The 19,415-nt window shown below is 36.5% G+C and overlaps 1 protein-coding gene across 1 annotated transcript in view; it reads left to right on the top strand.

Annotated features, from left to right (window-relative positions):
- Positions 1 to 1,986: 1,986 nt before the first annotated feature.
- The window catches only part of dnah5l (dynein, axonemal, heavy chain 5 like), a 48,878-nt gene continuing 31,449 nt past the window's right edge, over positions 1,987 to 19,415 (top strand). The window contains exons 1-36 of the mRNA XM_073830601.1: positions 1,987 to 2,164; positions 2,261 to 2,352; positions 2,523 to 2,711; positions 2,796 to 2,870; positions 2,956 to 3,030; positions 4,016 to 4,087; positions 4,179 to 4,280; positions 4,855 to 5,041; positions 7,243 to 7,408; positions 7,511 to 7,604; positions 8,380 to 8,478; positions 8,626 to 8,807; positions 8,892 to 9,011; positions 9,092 to 9,293; positions 9,375 to 9,470; positions 9,617 to 9,790; positions 9,921 to 10,010; positions 10,084 to 10,239; positions 10,372 to 10,511; positions 12,482 to 12,633; positions 12,981 to 13,188; positions 13,610 to 13,697; positions 13,805 to 13,925; positions 14,026 to 14,192; positions 14,927 to 15,019; positions 15,181 to 15,384; positions 15,505 to 15,585; positions 15,676 to 16,080; positions 16,170 to 16,288; positions 16,378 to 16,514; positions 16,797 to 16,959; positions 17,697 to 17,808; positions 17,896 to 18,024; positions 18,148 to 18,248; positions 18,354 to 18,452; positions 19,005 to 19,158. Coding sequence (XP_073686702.1) covers positions 1,987 to 2,164; positions 2,261 to 2,352; positions 2,523 to 2,711; positions 2,796 to 2,870; positions 2,956 to 3,030; positions 4,016 to 4,087; positions 4,179 to 4,280; positions 4,855 to 5,041; positions 7,243 to 7,408; positions 7,511 to 7,604; positions 8,380 to 8,478; positions 8,626 to 8,807; positions 8,892 to 9,011; positions 9,092 to 9,293; positions 9,375 to 9,470; positions 9,617 to 9,790; positions 9,921 to 10,010; positions 10,084 to 10,239; positions 10,372 to 10,511; positions 12,482 to 12,633; positions 12,981 to 13,188; positions 13,610 to 13,697; positions 13,805 to 13,925; positions 14,026 to 14,192; positions 14,927 to 15,019; positions 15,181 to 15,384; positions 15,505 to 15,585; positions 15,676 to 16,080; positions 16,170 to 16,288; positions 16,378 to 16,514; positions 16,797 to 16,959; positions 17,697 to 17,808; positions 17,896 to 18,024; positions 18,148 to 18,248; positions 18,354 to 18,452; positions 19,005 to 19,158 — 5,022 coding nt within the window. The remainder of the gene's footprint in view (positions 2,165 to 2,260; positions 2,353 to 2,522; positions 2,712 to 2,795; positions 2,871 to 2,955; positions 3,031 to 4,015; positions 4,088 to 4,178; positions 4,281 to 4,854; positions 5,042 to 7,242; positions 7,409 to 7,510; positions 7,605 to 8,379; positions 8,479 to 8,625; positions 8,808 to 8,891; positions 9,012 to 9,091; positions 9,294 to 9,374; positions 9,471 to 9,616; positions 9,791 to 9,920; positions 10,011 to 10,083; positions 10,240 to 10,371; positions 10,512 to 12,481; positions 12,634 to 12,980; positions 13,189 to 13,609; positions 13,698 to 13,804; positions 13,926 to 14,025; positions 14,193 to 14,926; positions 15,020 to 15,180; positions 15,385 to 15,504; positions 15,586 to 15,675; positions 16,081 to 16,169; positions 16,289 to 16,377; positions 16,515 to 16,796; positions 16,960 to 17,696; positions 17,809 to 17,895; positions 18,025 to 18,147; positions 18,249 to 18,353; positions 18,453 to 19,004; positions 19,159 to 19,415) is intronic.

Genomic DNA, 19,415 nt, shown 5'->3' on the forward strand with positions numbered 1-19,415 from the left:
TGCTTTTTTGATTTAGATGAATTAATGCATAATTTATCCCTATAATTAATGATAATAATAAAATGTTCCATCAAACAAGCTCATGTTCATCCTCTATTGTTGTTTCTATTTGCGCCTGTCTCTTTCTCAGGTAATGATTAGCGCGTCAGTTACCATAGCAACAGTAAACTTCGCCTCAGGCTTTCAGTTTGTTCTCACAGATTTGCGACTCTCGGTCAAGGTAAGTCATCTTAATTAGTAGAAAAGGAAAATAATATGATGGTTTATTCTAAACATGTGTTTTGGACAGCTTTAAAGTTATTTTGAGATAATTTGTGCAATTATAGATACAAGCTTAAACTTTTTAAACCTTCGATAGTTTGTTTGACGCAGCCTAACCTTGAAGCTCTTAAGGAGCTAACGCTATTTTGCAACAAGGAAGTACAATTTATTTTTTTTGTAAAGGCTTTATTGATCAAATATGTCCTTTTACGGGAATTATGTTGGCCTGTCAAAGCTGATAGGTTTCACTTAAGATCAAAAATCCCTAAATGTCCCATAGACATTCGTTTGCATATTTCTGACTGACCAAGAGGTTTCAAACCACCAAAATTGGCACAGACCTTTAGCTTGGCCTGACTAAGTATTCTATAATTTTCCTAATTAATTGACAGTGCAGTTTTCGCGTATGGCATGATTCCCAAAAAGTCCCATTGATTTACACTGGATGTTCGTTATGTCCGTTAAAAAACTACTGCTGACAAACGATTCAAATTTAAACGCATGTAATGTTCTTAAAAAGCAGCAAGCAGGTAAAATCTCCCGCGTTAATAAAGTTTTGCAGCTTAATAAGAAAAAAACTTGTAAATATGTGACCACTGGACCACAAAACCAGTCATAAGTGTCGATTTATTTTAAATTAAGATTTATACTTAATATGAAAGCTGAATAAATATGAATGGTTTGTTAGGATAATCTATTAGGAAAATCTGGAATCTGAGGGTGCAAAAAAAAAAAATCAAAATATTGAGAAAATCACCTTTAAAGTTGTCCAAATTAAGTTCTTAGCCATGCATATTACAAATCAAAAATTAAGTTTGGATATATTTACAGTAGAACATTTACAAAATATCTTTGTGGAACATGATATTAACGTAATATTCTATTGATTTTTAAAGAAAAAGGATAATTTTGACCCATACAGTGTATTTTTGGCTATTGCTACAAATATACCTGTGCTTAAAGGAGTAGTTCACTTTCAGAACAAAAATTTACAGATAATGTACTCACCCCCTTGTCATCCAAAATGTTCATGTGTTTCTTTCTTCAGTTGTAAAGAAAAGATGTTTGAGGAAAACATTTCAGGATTTCTCTCCATATAATGGACTTCTATGGTGCCCCCGAGTTTGAACTTCCAAAATGCAGTTTAAATGCAGCTTCAAAGGGCTCTAAATAATCACAGCCAAAGAAGAAAAGTCTTATCTAGCGAAACGATTGGTTATTTTCTTAAATCATTTACAATTGATATACGTTTTAATCTCTACACAGAGTACACACAAAGCTCTACAAGACAAGCATTTGAGGTTAAAAAGTATATAAATTGTAATTTTTTATTTTTAGAAAATAACCATTATAAATAATCGTTTTGCTAGATAAAACCCTTCTTTACTTGGCTTTGATGGTTTAGAGCCCTTTGAAGCTGCATTTTGAAATTTCAAACTCAGGGGCGCCATAGAAGTCCATTATATGGAGAGAAATCCTAAAATGTTTTCCTCAAAAAACATAATTTCCTTATGACTGAAGAAAGAAGGACATGAACATCTTGGATGACAAGGGGGTGAGTACATTATCTGTAAATCTTTGCTCTGAAAGTGAACTACTCCTTTAAGAGGATTTGTGGTCCAGAGTCATGGTTGCCAATAAATATGTGACATTAAAACCTGGGAGTCCTTGAATGATGAAAATTGGTGTCCTGACTTTTAACTCCCAGGAAAAGATCCTCAAAAAATGTCAGAAAATGAAGACCCTCCTCCCAGGGATGCCAATGGTACTGAGGAAGATCCCTCTTTTGGGGAGGAAAACACTATGTCAAGTAATGAAAAAGAAAATGATGATATAGCAAGCCCACTCCTATCCTCACATCAGGATCTAGAAGTGAAACCACCACTAACCACCATAAAAACAGGTATGATTTGTTTTCGTGAGTTTTTTTTAACGATGAAATGTCTTTATATGTATTAATAAGCAGGATTCTTTGTATTGTTCATCTAATTATAAATAGGTGCAGGTAGACACAGAAGAATTGGAGTGCAAAAGGAAAAAACCATCAATCAGACAATACCAGCTGCTACTTCCCAGACAGTCAACACTGCTGTCAGTAATTATTTTATTTTGCATTTTTGCCCATCAACAGCAACAGTGTTCCATATTTTCTTTATTTATTCAATAAACTTTTTTACTGAACATATTATGTGCGTATCACTTCATGAGGTAAATGTCTGTAGTTTGCACCTAAGCTGACTTGACTTGTCTTTCTCTCTCAGGTGTCTGGAAAGCGCTCTGTGATACTATCAAATGAAGCCAGAAAGGAGAAAGTAAAACAGGTCAAAGCTCTCAAAGATGAGCGTAGAGCAGCTCTTGATGGCAGACACAAGTACCTCATCTCAATCATTGCGGAGATGTTCAGCCTGGGAGATGCGGAAGTCGAAGAGGCTATAATCTCGGATGATAAGGTGTGTAAAATATGACAATTGATGTCCTCAAAATCACCAAACATGTGGTTGCTACATATAAATGTGTGTATGTATATTCTACAGTTCTACATGATAGAAGAATTCTTCTCAGCCAATGGTTCAAAGAGTCTTACATTCTTCTACCAAGTCACAGAAACGGTAAAACACACAAACTTGATGGTGACTGCAAAATATTCTAAAAGCATGATATTAACAAGCCATGCTTGCCTGTATTTCTCTGTAGTCCCATTCTTGGATAGATACTGCAAATTTAGCCAATGGACAGAAGAAGCTGTTTATCACAACAGGCACTAATGAGGTACAACACCATTACTGTTACTCCTGTAACAAGCCCTAAAACTAAATACACTACCAGTTAAAAGTCAAAGATTGGTAATGTTTTTATAAAGAAGTCTCTTCTGCTCACAGAGCCTGCATTTATTTGATCCAAAGTACAGCAAAAACTGTAACATATTGAAATGTTTGTACTATTTAAAATGTAAGTTATTCCTGTAATTTCAAAGCTGAATTTTTAGCATCATTACTCCAGTCACATTTTCCTTTGGAAATCATTCTAATATTCTGATTTGCTGCTCAAAAAACATTTATTATTATTATTATTATTATTATTATTATTATGTTGAAAACAACCAAGTAGAATTTTTTCAGGTTTCTTTGATGAATAGAAAGTTCTGAAGAACAAACATAAATATATACACTTATGTTTAAATGGTATAGTATATAATATTGCAAAAGCTTTTTATTCCAGAGAAATGCAGATCTTTGGATCTTTCTATTCCTCAAAGAATCCTGAAAAAAAGGACTCAATGTTTAAATATTGATGTTTAATAATAATAAAAAAAAATTCTTTAACAGCAAATCAGCATATTAGAATGATTTCTGAAGGATCATGTGACTGGAGTAATGATACTAAAATGTAGCTTTGATCACAGGAATAAATTACATTTTAAAATATATTCAAATAGAAAACCCTTATTTTAAATAGTAAAAATATTTCAAAACTTTACTGTTTTTGCTGTACTTTGGATCAAATAAATGCTTGGTAAGCAGAAGAGACTTCTTTAAAAAACATAGATGTCTTAGGCTAATTAGTACAGTGGTAGTCACAACCAGACAAGCCAGAAAGACAAGTTGTTCCAGAAGGACTGTCCCTGCAATTAATGCAATTTAAGTACCTCTGGATGGACAGCATGTCCTAAATGGCGAGCGACTAAGTAACTATATATGCATGTTGCTAAGGAGAAAAACAATGAACTGGGTCGCTCTTCATTCAATGATTGCAGGGTCTTACCGGGCAGTGTTTGTTTTTCATGAGAATCACGGACAAAGCCATAACGACCACAAACATATCCCAGGTCAGTGTGGGTTGAGATTTATTTTTCGACTGTAACTGATCCTGTTTAGTGTCGTCTACTCTATAGGTCATTCTTGTGTCATTCTCTGTAGGAGGTAAATTTCGGAACGCTTGACTGCTCAGAGACAAGTGTCCTGCACAGTTTGGAGTTTCTTTTTACTCAGGTCATGAACCAAGCCCTCAAGTCACAAGAGGTATGATGTATGACTGCATGAATTTGATGAATGGTGAATGAAAGAGGCATGTATCCACCTTTTCCTTCCCGTAAGAGAGGGCGCGGCCATTTGTAAATTGTATGGGTTTGGCTTCCGAGCTCATCCGCATCCAGCTATTTTTAGCTGTACAAAACAGATTGTTTTGCTGCTTGATATTGCAAATTGGTGTGTCTTACCATGTTATTTTAATGTATTATCTTAATTATGAACACACTGGTTTGTAGTGCAAACAGTTTTACCGTTTACTGCACATTGTTATTTTTCTTGTTATTTCCCTATAGCGGATAAGTCTCACCCATAGGCTTACATCTGTGTTGAAGAAAAGGTGGATAGGATAGGGCATGTCAATTATTGCTTGCTTTCTTGGAAGATGCATTAAAATAAAAAGGCATTCTTTGAATAGATTTTTTACATTAAAAAAACATTTTGCTCATTTACTGGAGCAAGGACAATTTTAAAGAAACAGTTCACTTAAAAATAAGAGAAAATTCTGACCGTCCAAGATGTAGATGAGTTTGTTTCTCATGACATATTAATCAAACTTTTCTTCCAGGATTGGGGAGCTATAAAAGGTGGTCAAATGAATCCAGATGTGCAAGACTTCCTGAGATCAGTGGATAAGTTCACCTGTACCCTTTCGTCAGTGATGAGGAACATGGAGGAAAAGTTTAAGCTTCATAACATCCCATCAGCCCCGGATCTGAGTCATATACAGAAGGCTGAAGACTACAGTAATGCAGGTAAATGGTCAAATATGGGGAGCAATAAATTGTGAACCCACTTTATTTGATGTCAAAGTAATAATTTTAGGTGAGGCAGAAGGCTTAAAGGATAGTTCACCCAAAAATGAAAATTTTATGTTTATCTGCTTACCCCCAGGGCATCCAAGATGTAGGTGACTGTGTTTCTTCAGTAGAACACAAACAAAGATTTTTAACTCAAACTGTTGCAGTCTGTTAGTCATATAATGGCAGTGAAAGCTCGTCACGATACATTGATGTCCTAAGACACGAAACTATCTTTTTTTTGCACGAAACTGAACACTATTTATATAATTTTTTACCTTTGATACAAATCAATGTCCAACTGTCCTCAGCGCAAGCTCAGCATCCTGGCGTAGTATACGCAAATGCCGGAAGTGATCTATCACGTGTATACGATACCAAAGACTATAGAATACCAAAGACATGTCACTCGTGTAGTTTTGAATGGAGAAAAATGCAACGGTCATCATGGCTGCGAAGCTCCGCCTTCTTAGTGAAAGAGCCAATCGTTGATTAGCAAAGTCAGCGCGTCACTGCAGCTGCCGTTAGAAGTCCCGGTTGCTATAGAAACAATCGGCGCTCTGAGACGTGAGCTCGATACTGCGCATGCGCACTGGCTCATTTAGCCGGAAAAATTAGCGTTTTTTAACGCTATTGGAGCACAAGGAACCATATTTATGAGGCAGTTCTTGTTGGATTTCTTTGCAGATTTAAAATATGAAATTTAATCGTGAGGTTGGTGAACAGTTTTGGAGAATTTGATGTTTCCCCATTCAAAGAGATAGGAGTTGCACTTGAATGCCCGAGTAGCGTTTCAAAAATGGCCGCCGAGTGACATGACTTGTCTTAAAAGGACTTTGACGATACTCATTGTTTACACAGTGCACAGAGATTGTGGGTATAGTGGCTATTCAAAATGGTAATTACTTGCACTTACCCTGATTGTTCAAACCAATTTAAAGCTAAAAGATTACGTTTGCATGCGTGAACTCATCCAGGACTGTTGACTTTTCACCGATTTCCCCTTATGGCGTTTGCGTATACTACGCCAGAGCGCGTCCACAGGTAATGCGCCGGATACTGAGCGCGCACTCAGGACAGATGGACATTGCTGTGTATCAAAGGTAAAAAATTATATAAATACTGTTCAGTTTCTTGCAAAAAATTATCGTTTCGTGTCTTAGGACATCAGTGTATCGTCACGAGCCGCTGGGTTTAATTTGGAATTGTCTGTGCATGTTTTTTTTACTTTCAAATGTTTGGTGCCCATTGACTGCCATTATATGACTAACAGACTGCAACAGTTTGAGTTAAAAATCTTTGTTTATGTTCTACTGAAGAAACAAAGTCACCTACATCTTGGATGGCCTGGGGGTAAGCAGATAAACATAAAATTTTCATTTTTGGGTGAACTATCACTTTAACGTTACATAACATGCCTTCCTGATCTCATGACGAAAACAGAGAGAGAGACGGTAAAACAGCGAGCACTTGCAATCATTTTTATATCCAGTCAAGATTACAGCTCCATATGTTTCAGAAATAACAAGCTTGATCGGTAGCTCACCTGGCACGGAATTGGACTTAGGATGCGGAATCTTTGGGTACAAATCCCATGAAAAACATGACTCGTGATAAAAGAGCTGAAAGATGAGAAATCGAAAAACAAGCTAAAGCGGCATGCTTGTGATTGCATTTTTACATCACATTCGCTTTTGTTCATACTATCGGATAGGTTTAGTGCAGATGGTACATTATTTTAAAACGTCATGGAGCAATAGAGTTATACCACCACTCAACGGAGATTTTAAGTCAGAGCTGTGGTGACACGTACAAAACCAACGTCACATAAAACGTATGTATGTTCATCTGTTCTGGGGAAAAACTAACACTCTTTTAGTGCCACTCAGTGGACATTTCACATCAAATATGTCACGAAACGTACATGGCGGTGCGTATTTCTTGCGAAAAAGTTCCCACAGGTCTGTTTTCTGTCATGAGATTAGGTTACAAAATTTACATACTATTTATAGGAGTTATCCCAAGGTCACATTTTATTTTAACAGAAATAACTCATTTTACTTTTAATACCCATAAAGATAAAAAATTGCAAGCCAGTGCCAAGATTTATCTGCTGTTATTCTTTTTTTCTTTTTTTTTTCTTTTTTGCTTTTAAGCTAATAACTCAGAGCTGGTAGAAATTCTGGAAGCAGTGCTGTTACACTGGGCCAAGCAGATAGAGCAAGTGCTGACAGAGAGTGAACGCATTAGAAAAGAATCAGATGATATTGGACCCTCAGCAGAGCTGGCACACTGGAAGCGCAGAATGATCACCTTCAGCAGGTTCCATGCCATCCAGTGTTTTTTCTTTAGTAATAACATACACAGTTGGTATTTAATTAGTGTTTATATGCATATATTTATTACATTTATTGTTTTTTTTAGCCTCTTGGATGAAATCAAGGACCCCTATGTGAAGATGGTCATTGGTATATTGAATGCGGCCAAGTCCAAGACACTGATTAAATGGAGGGAACTGGTCAGTTCAGTAGATGTTATGTAGTTCTTTGCTTTTTTATACTTTTTAATACATATGTGATAAGGGTCAATTTTTTTAAATTGAGATTTATACATCATCTAAAAGCTGCATTAAGAAACGTTTTTTTGATGGATGGTTTGTTAGGATAGGAGAATATTTGGAACAACTATTTGAAAATCTGAAATTTGAGGTTGCAAAAAAATCTAAATACTGAGAAAATCGCCTGACAAATTCTAAGCAATGCATATTACTAATTAAAAATTAAGTTTTGTTATATTTACGTTAGGAAATTTACAAAATGTCCTAATGGAACATGATCTTTACTTGATATACTAATGAATTTTGACATGAAAGACAAATCATGTAATTTTGACCCATACAATGTATTTTTGGCTATTGCTACAAATATACCTGTGCTACTTGAGACTGGTTTTGTGGTCCAGGGTCACATATTACATAAAGAAATTCCAAAAGAAAAAAATAACTATTCAATTTCATTGTATTAGACATTATTTTAAAACATCCCTCCAAATTTTGCTTAATAAATCTTACTCATTAATGTCATCCTGTCTGGTCATAATGATTTTTGTTATTTTTGTAATTAATATAAAAAAATATTAATATAAATTTAGTACAGTGAATATGCATAATGTATAAATAATATATATATTTTTCACATTACAATAAAAACAATTTTTTGTATTACTAAATAAGCATTTTAAATTTTACAATTGATAGAACATTTTGTTTGTATTCTGCTTTTTTCTATCAATAGGATGCAAATATTACGGTTGTGGCCAATGAGGCTAAAGATAATGTGAAATATCTATCTACTCTGGACAAGTTTTTCGAGCTTTTGGAAAAAAGCACTCCAGTAAGTGCCAATTTTTTTTATATACATTTTTCAGTTAAAACTATAACCAAGAGTGCAATATTTATGGGTTACTTTAAGTCTTACAGTATGAGTATTTTAAAACATAAGGAGTATTGATGGATTGCTTATTATATATCTTTGTTTTAGACCACCATGCTGTATCAAATCCCCAAACTGATGAACAGCATACACATGATCCAGCGTGTGTCTCAATATTACAACACCTCTGAACACATGACATCGCTCTTTGTGAAAGTCACTAATCAAATGGTGACCACCAGCAAGGCTTATCTCTGTCAAGGGGTGACGAAAATCTGGGACTTGGACAGGTTGGTCTTATGTAAGATACTGAACTATGTCGGTAAATTTGAATAGAAAAAAACCCCAAAGCATTGGTTTGTATTCGCATTTAGAAAGGAACTGCTTAAGAGGATGAAGGAATGTATTCAGTTGAACCAGGAGTACCAGCAATGCTTCCACCGAATGAAAGCGAAATTACAGGAGAATCCTCTTGAACGGCAGTTTGAATTGAGGTTCGTAAACCACAGCTTTAAAGTCGACTTAAAATCTACATTTAACCCTATATTTACTTTCTTCACTGTCATACCAACAGTGAAAATTACATCTTTGGGAAGTTTGACACATTCTGCAAACGTCTGGAGAAGATAACAGACATGGCCACAACTCTTGAAGATTTTTCAAGCCTGCAGTTTATGAAAGTTGAAGGTGTTGAGAAAATATACTTGCGCTACCAAGCGATTGTGACCGGGATCAAATCCAAGAACTACAATGTGCTTGACCACCGCAAATTAGAGGTAAGGTCTCTTATGGCTGTTTATTCTTTGGTTTAGTTTAGATATGATCTATCTATCAATCATATAATTTTTTTTTTTTAGTTTGACAGTGACTACGCTGACTTCAGAAAACAAATCCAGGGCTTGTATCAGTCTCTTGATGCACTGATTGACACTTGGCTTCAGCGTCCGCTCATTGTAAGGCCCTTTTAGTCACCTAAGTGAAATATTTATATTATTAATTAAACATTTGAATGACTGTTCCATTCATTGCAGCTCATGATATAGATTACATAAATATATCCCTCCTACACTGAAAGTAAATTTCTTTATCTCACCCACAGACTCATCAATTCCTTGACCTGTTGTCCAAATTTGAGAACGGTGTGGGCAGACAAATGGACCTCACCCAGAAGTACAAGTTAGTTCTGCAGCGGTACGAATGTGACCTTGAGTCTGTGCGCAAACTCTACCAAAGAGAGAAAAACAATCCATCTTCTGCGCAATTCAAGACTCCTGTAAGTCAAGACACCTCTAATTCATATTTTACACATAATTCAGAATATCCAATTCAAGGAAACACTAAAACAGCTGGGACTATTTACTAGGACTAACATTGCTCATATTGTTTTACATTTTCTGTTACAGTTGGCTAGTAAAATTCAGTGGTCACAAAACCTATTTAAAAAAATTCATTTGCCAATGCAGATCCTAAAAGACAAATTGGACATCATGCAGGTAATTTGCCATAATCAGTAGATGAACGCAGTTTATCTTTTAAGAAACTCAATTATTTTGTCTCAACTTTAAGATGCCAGAGAGGAGGAAGATTATTCAGGCGTACAACAAACTTGCTGCTGTGCTCCTGGAGTATGAAATGATACATCACAAAGCTTGGGTTGATGGTGTGGAACTGGGACTATATGGTCTCAAAGCTTCACTGCTGACTAGACACCCAGAAACCAAGGTTTGCAAGTTTATTTTATCACTTCAAAACATATTTCTTTGGCAAAATAGATCATTATTGCAAATGTATGCATCATTCATTCATTCATGCATTTTTTGGATTTGGTAATTGAATCCTGTTATTTGTGGATAGGTGTTCTATGTGAATCTTGACCCTCTAGTCCTGGAGGTGTTGCAAGAGGCAAAAAACATGTATGCATTAGGTGCTAACGTCCCTAATGTTATCCACAATATGGCTGCCAAAGAACCTCAGCTCAAGGAGTATCGTAGCAAGTGAGTGCATAAAAGATGTACCCTACATTAAAGAAATAGTTCAGCCAAAAATGTGGATGAGTTTGTTTCTTCATCAGAACAGATTTGGAGAAATTAAGCATTACATCACTTGCTCACCAGTGAATGGGTTTTTCCCGCAGAATTGGGCTACCACTGTTGCTGCGTGTTGTTTTTCATGTTCGCATGTTGAAGCGACCCCAGTAATGTAATATTTAGTCCCTGGAATGCTAATTTTAACAGGGAAACCACGCCAAAAAATGCGTATTTTACTCCCCCCGAACGCGATTTTTAATGGGGGACCCTCCTCAAAACGCAATTGGGCTACTTCTGGACTAGTAGCAGAGTAGCAGTTGGGTGGGTTTTGTTGTGAAAACCTGGCAACCCTAGCCTGGCAAGCCAGACCCACATAAATGTAGGGTCTGGGCACTCTCCATAGACAGGGCTCAACCGGAGGGGTGGGATAAACGGTTGTCTTTCAAACTCCTCGCCACGCAATAGGATAGCGCTACAACCAATCAGAGACTTAGTCGGTCAGGTGACGTAGTCAGAGCGACGAAGATTTTTAACAAAAATCAGTGCACTGTGCAGTCTGTCAGCTAAATAATAGACATAGATGGGCACTAAACCTTTAAAAGTAAACAAAAACATGCACAGACAAATCCAAATTACACCCTGCGGCTCGTGACGATACATTGATGTCCTAAGACACGAAACGATCGGTTTTTGCAAGAAAATGAACAGTATTTATATAATTTTCTTTTTACCTTTGATACACACCCACGTCCATCTGTCATGAGCACGAGTTTAGCATATCTATGATTCGACTCGTCACATGTGAACGCGCTTTGATGTAGTATACGCAAACACCGAAAGGGGAAATATGTAAAAAAAAAAAAAGTCCAGGATGAGTTTGCGCAAGCAAACGTAATCTTTTTCAGCTTTAAATGGGTTTGAACAACCAGGACAAGCGCAAGTAATTACAATTTTGAATAGCCGCTATATCCACAATCTCTTGTGCTGTGTAAACAATGAGTGTCGTATACACGCCACAGATCGCTTCCGGTGTTTGCGTATTCTACACCACAGCGCGTTCAGATGTAACGAGCTCCTGCTCAGGACACATGGACGTGGCTGTGTATCAAAAGTAAAAAAATATACAAATACTGTTCAGTTTTCCACGCTTAATTCACGGAACCAGGAATTCATGTCTGACTGAACTTATGGTCGCAGGTCAGACGTCATCATGTTAAGCCCGCCCACCGACTCGTGATTGGCCCGGTACATCTTGGATTTTTCGGAAATTTAAGTGAATTGAGAGTAACTAGACTGACCTTAGAAGCAAATGTAATTTGCTGCCGCTAGGGGCGCGTCTAGATTCTAGGCTATGGCAACCCTGCTCCAGTCCATCAATTAACATCTTGTGAAGTGAAAAGTTGCATGTTAACAAACAATGCACAGATCAAGCACCATTTACAAGCAAAAACAGTGCTAAACAAATATGTTTGGACAACAGGAGATAGACTTTGTCACTGGAGGAAGTGTTTTTCTGGATATTTTGGATTTTTTTTAGCTCACATTCTGACGGCACCCATTCAATGCAAAAAAAATCCTTTGGTGAGCAAGTGAAGGAATGCTACATTTTTCCAAAAAAAATTTAATGAAGGAACAAGCTCACCTATATCTTGGATGGCCTGGGTGTGTACATTTTTAGCACATTTTAATTTTTGGGTGAACTACTCCTTTACAATTACGGTGATCATATTAAACGAGTCATTTTTACCTTATTTATAATAATATTATTGCATAAAGCTGTGCTATTTGTTTGGCATGTATAGTCATTGCCTATGAAGTGCCTATTATTATCAGTGTTATCAATAGACAGCAAGGCATCTTTTCTCATCAACAGACAACCATACATTATAAATCTGAATTGAAATGTAAGGTTAATACATTAATTTTACTGCTTTCAGATTACAGGAGATGCTAAGCAACTTTGATGCAGTGGTCAAGAGCATACCCAGTGTGCTACAGTCCCCGATAAAGCCCTTCATCAGATCTGTGGAGAATGCCCTCTACCCTGGACTGACCAGTCTCTCATGGACTTCCCTCAATATTGACTATTGTAAACAAAAAATAAAAAAAACAATTAAACTTTATATCATTCATAATGCTCATTTTGGTTGGCAAAAGTTTACAGTGGGTCACAAAAAGTATTTGGACACTAAAAGTCACATTTTAAAAATCTGAATTTCATTGCATTAGATAACAAAATATCAATATCACTCAACTAAATAAAGCTTGTGTGTATGGATCGACATTAAGTGCCTTGCTGTAGACTGCTGAGTCGTGCATTATGCAGTATACACTGTCTTAGAGTTTAGGAAATACTATGAGGTTAATTCAGTTCAATGTCTAATCCTACCTTTGTACCTATAGACCAATATACTGTCTTTTCCTATTGTTTCTCAGTTATAGGCTGTGTGTACAAAGCACTGCAAGAGCTGGAGCAAGTAGTGAAAGTTGCTGTGGATATTCTGGAATGTCGAATCGAGCGTACATTAGAATCCATGGCTTCCACCAATCTGCTGACACTGCCCAAAAACCAGCCAGTTACACCTGAGATGTTTCTTAGCAATACAGAGACCACTGTCAACACTGCAAGACAGACGTTGAAGACGTGAGTGACACTTCCAGAATCTGTTTTCACAGACTGTTATTGTGTGTTTAATTTAATGGCTACAAAAGCAGACCTTTGCTGAAGATGTACTCAACTTCAGGCCATTCAACATGATGAGTTTGTTATGTAATTAGCATTACATCACCAATGGATCCTCTGCAGTAAATGGGTGCCGTCAGAATGAGAGCCAAAACAGCAGATAAAACATCGCAATAATCCACAATTTTATCAGCTGTTTGAACTCTCATTCTGACGGCACCCATTCACTAGACAGATTGTTTTTCGATGCTTCCTTGACTAAGCAAACTATTGAATCTCTCAAAGCTTTGTTTTTATGCATGTCAAATTAAATTTTACACTTTAGGTCCATAGTTAAATGTGATTTAAAAATAATTTGAGGATTCCTTTGTTTTCATTCAAGTGCTAGCAAGCAGGTGGAGAGGTCAATGTTGGAGATGGTTGAAGAACTGAAGAGGGTGCTAAAACCTTCAGAACGGGTCAACTTGGAGGTTTGATTAGATAGGCTGTTGCTTATTATGTGATATTACTCCTATAAGCGGTCACACTACACGTAATAAGTATTGATTTCTAAGAAAATCTTGATGTGTATGTTCAGGACTACAAATGTCTGCATCCTGATGCCAAGCAGAAGACACGTTGTCTATACTGCCTGCCATGTGCTTTCTATATCATGATGGGACAGTTATGTCAGAGGAACACAGAGGCTTTGGTCAGAGGTATATATACATTGTGGAATCATGCATCAGAGTCTGAAAAACTAGACCCTATCACATTTTTGAGTCACTCATTAATGTTGTTGTGTTCTTCATTTGAAAGCTACCAAACGCTCTCTGGATTCTCTGCGGCGTCGGCTGGTTGTTCAGAGCTCCAAGTATCGTTCTCCATCTCAAAGTGAAGCTACTGTTCAGTTTCCACTTTTCAGTGTTTCTGTTGAGCTGGCCATTCCCACCATCGTCTTCAGACCGAGTTTCGAACAGATACAGGTACTCATGTGAAAATATACTTAAGCTTCTGTTTAAATATTTGGGGAAATTCTGTTTCAAATAAATACATTTTGAAATATTTTTATTATTTAAAATAACTGTTTTCTATTTGAATTTTTTTTTTAATGTAATTTATTCCTATGATCAAACCTAAATGTTCAGCATCATTACTCCAGTCTTCAGTGTCACATGACCCTTCAGAAATCATTCTAATATGCTGAATTGTTGGGGGAGAAATTATATAAATTAATACTTTTATTTAGCCAGGATGCTTTAAATTGATCAAAAGTGATGATAAAGACATTTATAATGTTACTATTTCAGAAAAATGCTGTTCTTCTAAACTTTCTATTCATCAAAGAAACCTAAAAAAAATTCTACTCAGCTGTTTTCAACGTAATAACAATAATAAATGTTTTTGAGCAGCAAATCAGAATATCAAATTGATTTCTGAAGGATCATGTGACTGGAGTAACAAGGCTAAAATTCAGCTTTGAAATAACAGAAATAAATTACATTTTATAATTTATTCAAATAGAAAACCGTTATTTTAAATAGTAAATATATTTCTGAATGTTACTGTTTGCTGTACTTTGGATCAAATAAATGCAGGCTTGGTGAGAAGAGACTTTTTTTTAAAAACATTAAAAATCTTACTGTTCAAAAACTTTTGACTGATATGATTTTAAATTCTAAAACTTAAAACTTAACACTAATTTGTACTTTTTGTGCAGGGCATTCTCAATAAAACTGTGAACATGGTGCTTTCAACAGCAAAGGATATCCCACTCTGGAAATATTCCCATGTCCAACAAGAACAATTGGAGGTAACAGAATTAAAGGAATGATCTGATTCCAAAACAAGTTAAGCTTATCAATACATTGCCTCACAGATTACTGTTGTCCATGGAAAGTGATTAATGGCATGTTACAGATGTGTTATAAACTTTATCAGAGGTTTGTTAACTGTAGTCTTGTGACTCCGCAGGCAGAGCAGGCAGCAGCGCGTGAGCTTGGAGATGAGGCTCTAGTCACTAAACCACTCGTGCTGAGGACTCTGGACAGACAGGTGACAGAACATAAGGATGTGAACAAGGCTTTGTCCCAACTTGTCCCTGTGGTGTCCTCCCTCAAAGCAGATGCTGGGGACATCCTCAAAGGGTTGCCTCAATTTTCAACCCTGTGGAAACAGGTACTCAGATTTTATTTTTTATTATTTTTTAATACATTGAAATGACTCCAGTCCATAATAGTTTGTAAAAAATAATGTCAAAAAGCAATGTGTGACATTTCATGCTTTTTTCCAATCTAGGACCCAGCAGAACAGGTGAAAGCATTTTTGGAGACCCAACCATTATTGTCAGAATTCAGCACCAAGCTATCTCTGTATTCTGTAAGTAATTGTCCAATAAGTCTTATCAATTTTAAAAACAGCTGCAGTCTAAATGAGAGTGATCCTAACTTTCACTACTTATTTGATTAGACATTTGAGACCCGGATTCATGATCTTCCTTCCACATGCACTGTCTGCCCCATCCTCTACGAAACTGACTCCCTCAAACTGTCCCTCATTCAAGAGTGTCGCACCTGGAAACGTGCATTTGGTGCGGCTCTCAACCAGAAGGCCTCTGTGGGCATGGCTGAGATTAGCTCTTTTGTGGATGGGGTGAGCAAGCAGCTGCAGAGGCCCATCTCTGACCTGGATGACGTGAGGGAGACCATGGCCGCCCTGCAGGAGATACGAGAAGCGGAGATACGGATTGAGACCACCAGAGGACCAGTGGAAGAATCGTTTGCTCTGCTTAATCGCCATGAGCTGTTCTTCAATGACGGAAATGCAGAAAAGATTGATGGGGTTGTGTACGCTTGGAAGGAACTTAATGTGACGGTAGGAGAAGGTTTTTTGAGACTACATGAAATAATACTAAAATAAATAATAGTTGATTCTCTTTTATTTTTCTGCTTTTTAATTTGAAGGCAAAGGAAACTCAGAATAAGCTTTTGGAAATTCAACCTCAAATGAAGTCTGAGCTTGTTAGTGGAGTTGAGGTCTTCCAGCAATCTGTGCAAACTTTCTATTCTGATTATGACAACAGGTTCATTTGCATATTATCTTCATGCAGTCTTTTATGTATCTCTATCAGTGATTATAGTATTAATAAAGCCTCTGTTTGTGTGTGTTCAGTGGTCCTGGAGTAGCAGGTTTGGCCCCACGTGAAGCCAGCGACAGGCTGCAAGTTTATCAGGCCAAGTTTGATGAGCTGTGGAGGAAATTTGTCACCTTTTCTAGTGGCGAAGAACTGTTTGGCCTCCCTGTTACAGGTGCTTCTGTGGTTTTTACCTTGTTAATATGGGTTTAGAAAGGACAGGGTAGATACCACAATGTGGTGAGGGATAGATTTTCAATTTTTGTAGTTGTAATTGTTTTGTCAACTGGAAATTTGTGGAACCATTTTTCCTTGATTCTTTAATGAATGTCCAAAAGAACAGCATTTATCTAAAATAGAAATCTGTTGTAACATTAAAAATGCTTTTTCCTTTTCAGTTTGAATAAAAATATTAATTTCTTTTTTTTATAAATCATTCTTTTTTTTCTCCTCTCAGAATATCCTGATCTTCACAGAATCAAACGGGAGCTCAACCTTTTGTCCAAGCTGTACAGCCTCTACAATTCTGTGATTGACAGCGTTTCTGGCTACTATGACATACTATGGGCTGACCTCAATATAGAAAAGATAAACACTGAACTGCTGGATTTTCAGAACAGGTTTTTATGATTTTCCGTTTCTAACTAAACTTAAAGGAGAAGTTCACTTCCAGAACAAATTACAGATAATTTACTCACCCCCTTGTCATCCAAGATGTTCATGTCTTTCTTTCTTCAGTCGTAAAGATATTATGTTTCTTGATGAAAACATTTTAGGAATGTTCTCCATATTCTATGGTGCCCATGAGTTTAAACTGCCAAAATGCAGTTTAATACAGCTTCAGAGGGCTCTAAATGATCCCAGCTGAGGAAGAAGGGTCTTATCTAAAAAAATTACAATTTATATACTTTTAAATCTTGTCTTGTCTAGCTCTGCGATGCACTTTGTGAACTCAGGTTCAATACAGTTAGGGTATGTCGAAAAAAAACTCCCATCTCATTTTTTCTTCAAAAAACCTGCATCGCTGCAGAAGTACCGACCCAATGTTTACAAAGTGAAGTGCAAAGAAGTCAAACGCCCTTAACAAAAAAAAGGTGGGATCTTTAAGAGCCCTTTGATGCTTCATTTAAACTGCATTTTGAAAGTTAAAACTCGCGGGCACCATAATAGTCCACTATATGGAGAACATTCCTTAAGAAGCATAATTTCTTTACGATTGAACAAAGAAAAACATGGGGTGACTAAGGGGTGAGTAAATAATCTGTAAATTTTTGTTCAGAAAGTGAACTTCTCTTTTGACAAATATTGTATATTCAATTAAGTGAATTTGAGAGCTTATTTTCTCATTCTTTTCAAGGATCCGTAAGCTACCTGGAGCTCTGAAGGAGTGGCAAGCCTTCAATGATCTGAAAAAGACCATTGATGACTTTAATGAAACCTGTCCTCTACTGTACATGATGGCAAATAAGGTGATGTTAAGCAAGCATCTATTCATTGGCACATATTGCAAACAAGCTATTTTTTAATTAACATATACGCGTCGCATTCACAACTAGGCAATGATGCCCCGACATTGGCAGCGCTTAACTGATCTTACCGGCCACAAGTTTGAAGTGGAAGCTGCGAATTTTAGCCTTCGAAATATTATGGAAGCACCTCTGCTAAAGAACAAAGAAGATATTGAGGTATTGTGCAGAATTTTATGTTAAAATTCCATTTAACATAACCTTTTGTTAGTTTGAGTCAGATTGATTGCATCAAAAAAGCACAAGGCTGTCAGTATCTTATGAAAACCTGCTTGGTACCAGGATGTGTGTATCAGCGCTGTTAAGGAGCGAGACATTGAGGCCAAACTTAAAGATGTTGTGACTGAATGGAGCAGCCATCAGTTTACGTTTGCATCATTCAGGTCAGAGAAGTAACTCATCTGTATTAAATATTAAATTCAGTAATTTGCCGTAAAATCAATTCATTTAAAAACAACAACAACATTTACGCTCTTTAACCCTTTCAGGAATCGTGGAGAGCTGCTGCTAAAGGGATCAGACACCTCTGAGAAAGTGGCGTTAATGGAGGACAGTCTTATGGTGCTTGGGTCTTTAATGAGTAACAGGTAATTAGTGTTACTCTTTCGTGTTTGTATATGTGACCCTGGACCACAAATTGAGATTTATACATCATATGAAGCTGAATAAATAAGGTTTACATTGATGTATGGTTTGTTAGAATAAGACAATATTTGGCTGAGCTACAACTACTTGAAAATCTGGAATCTAAGGGTGCAAAAAAATTAGAATACTGAGAAAATCGCCTTTAAAGTTGTCCAAATAAAGTTCCTAACAATGCATATTACTAATCAAAAATTATGTTTTGATATATTTACGGAAGGAAATATACAAAACATCTTCATGAAACATGATCTTTACTTATCCCAATGATTTTTGGCATAAAAGAAAAATCGATAATTTTGACCCATATACTTAATATCCCATGTATTTTTGGCTATTGCTACAAATATACCCGTGTGACTTTAGACTGGTTTTGTGGTCCAGGGTCACATATGTGAGTGTTTAATATGTGTGTGTGTGTGTGTGTGTGTGTGTGTCAAATTTAATATTGTATTTTAGTACAGTTTAATGTAAATTCTAATGAATTCTTATTTCAGATATAATGCTCCATTTAAGCCTACCATCCAGCAGTGGGTCCAGAAGTTGTCAAACAGTTCAGAGGTGATTGAGAAGTGGCTCACAGTGCAAAATCTGTGGCTGTACCTGGAGGCTGTGTTTGTGGGCGGAGACATTGCCAAACAACTGCCACAGGTAGCATGAATCCAAATACATTATCCCTTTTTTTCATACCTACATAGGCATACATACCTTATAAAGGGCTGTTTACACAAAACATGTTTTCCCATTCCACTGCGCTGCTTTTCGGTCTGAAAAGTAGACACATGACACAGCATTCTAAAAACATAATGCTCAAGTTATAAGAAGTTAAACTTTTGAAAAACATGTCCCTATTCCACTGTGGGCGTCTTGCATTTTTGCTTAAAAAAATCGTAAAAAATGTGTGAATG

This window comes from Garra rufa, chromosome 24, assembly GCF_049309525.1.
Source record: "Garra rufa chromosome 24, GarRuf1.0, whole genome shotgun sequence".
Lineage (NCBI taxonomy): Eukaryota > Metazoa > Chordata > Actinopteri > Cypriniformes > Cyprinidae > Garra > Garra rufa.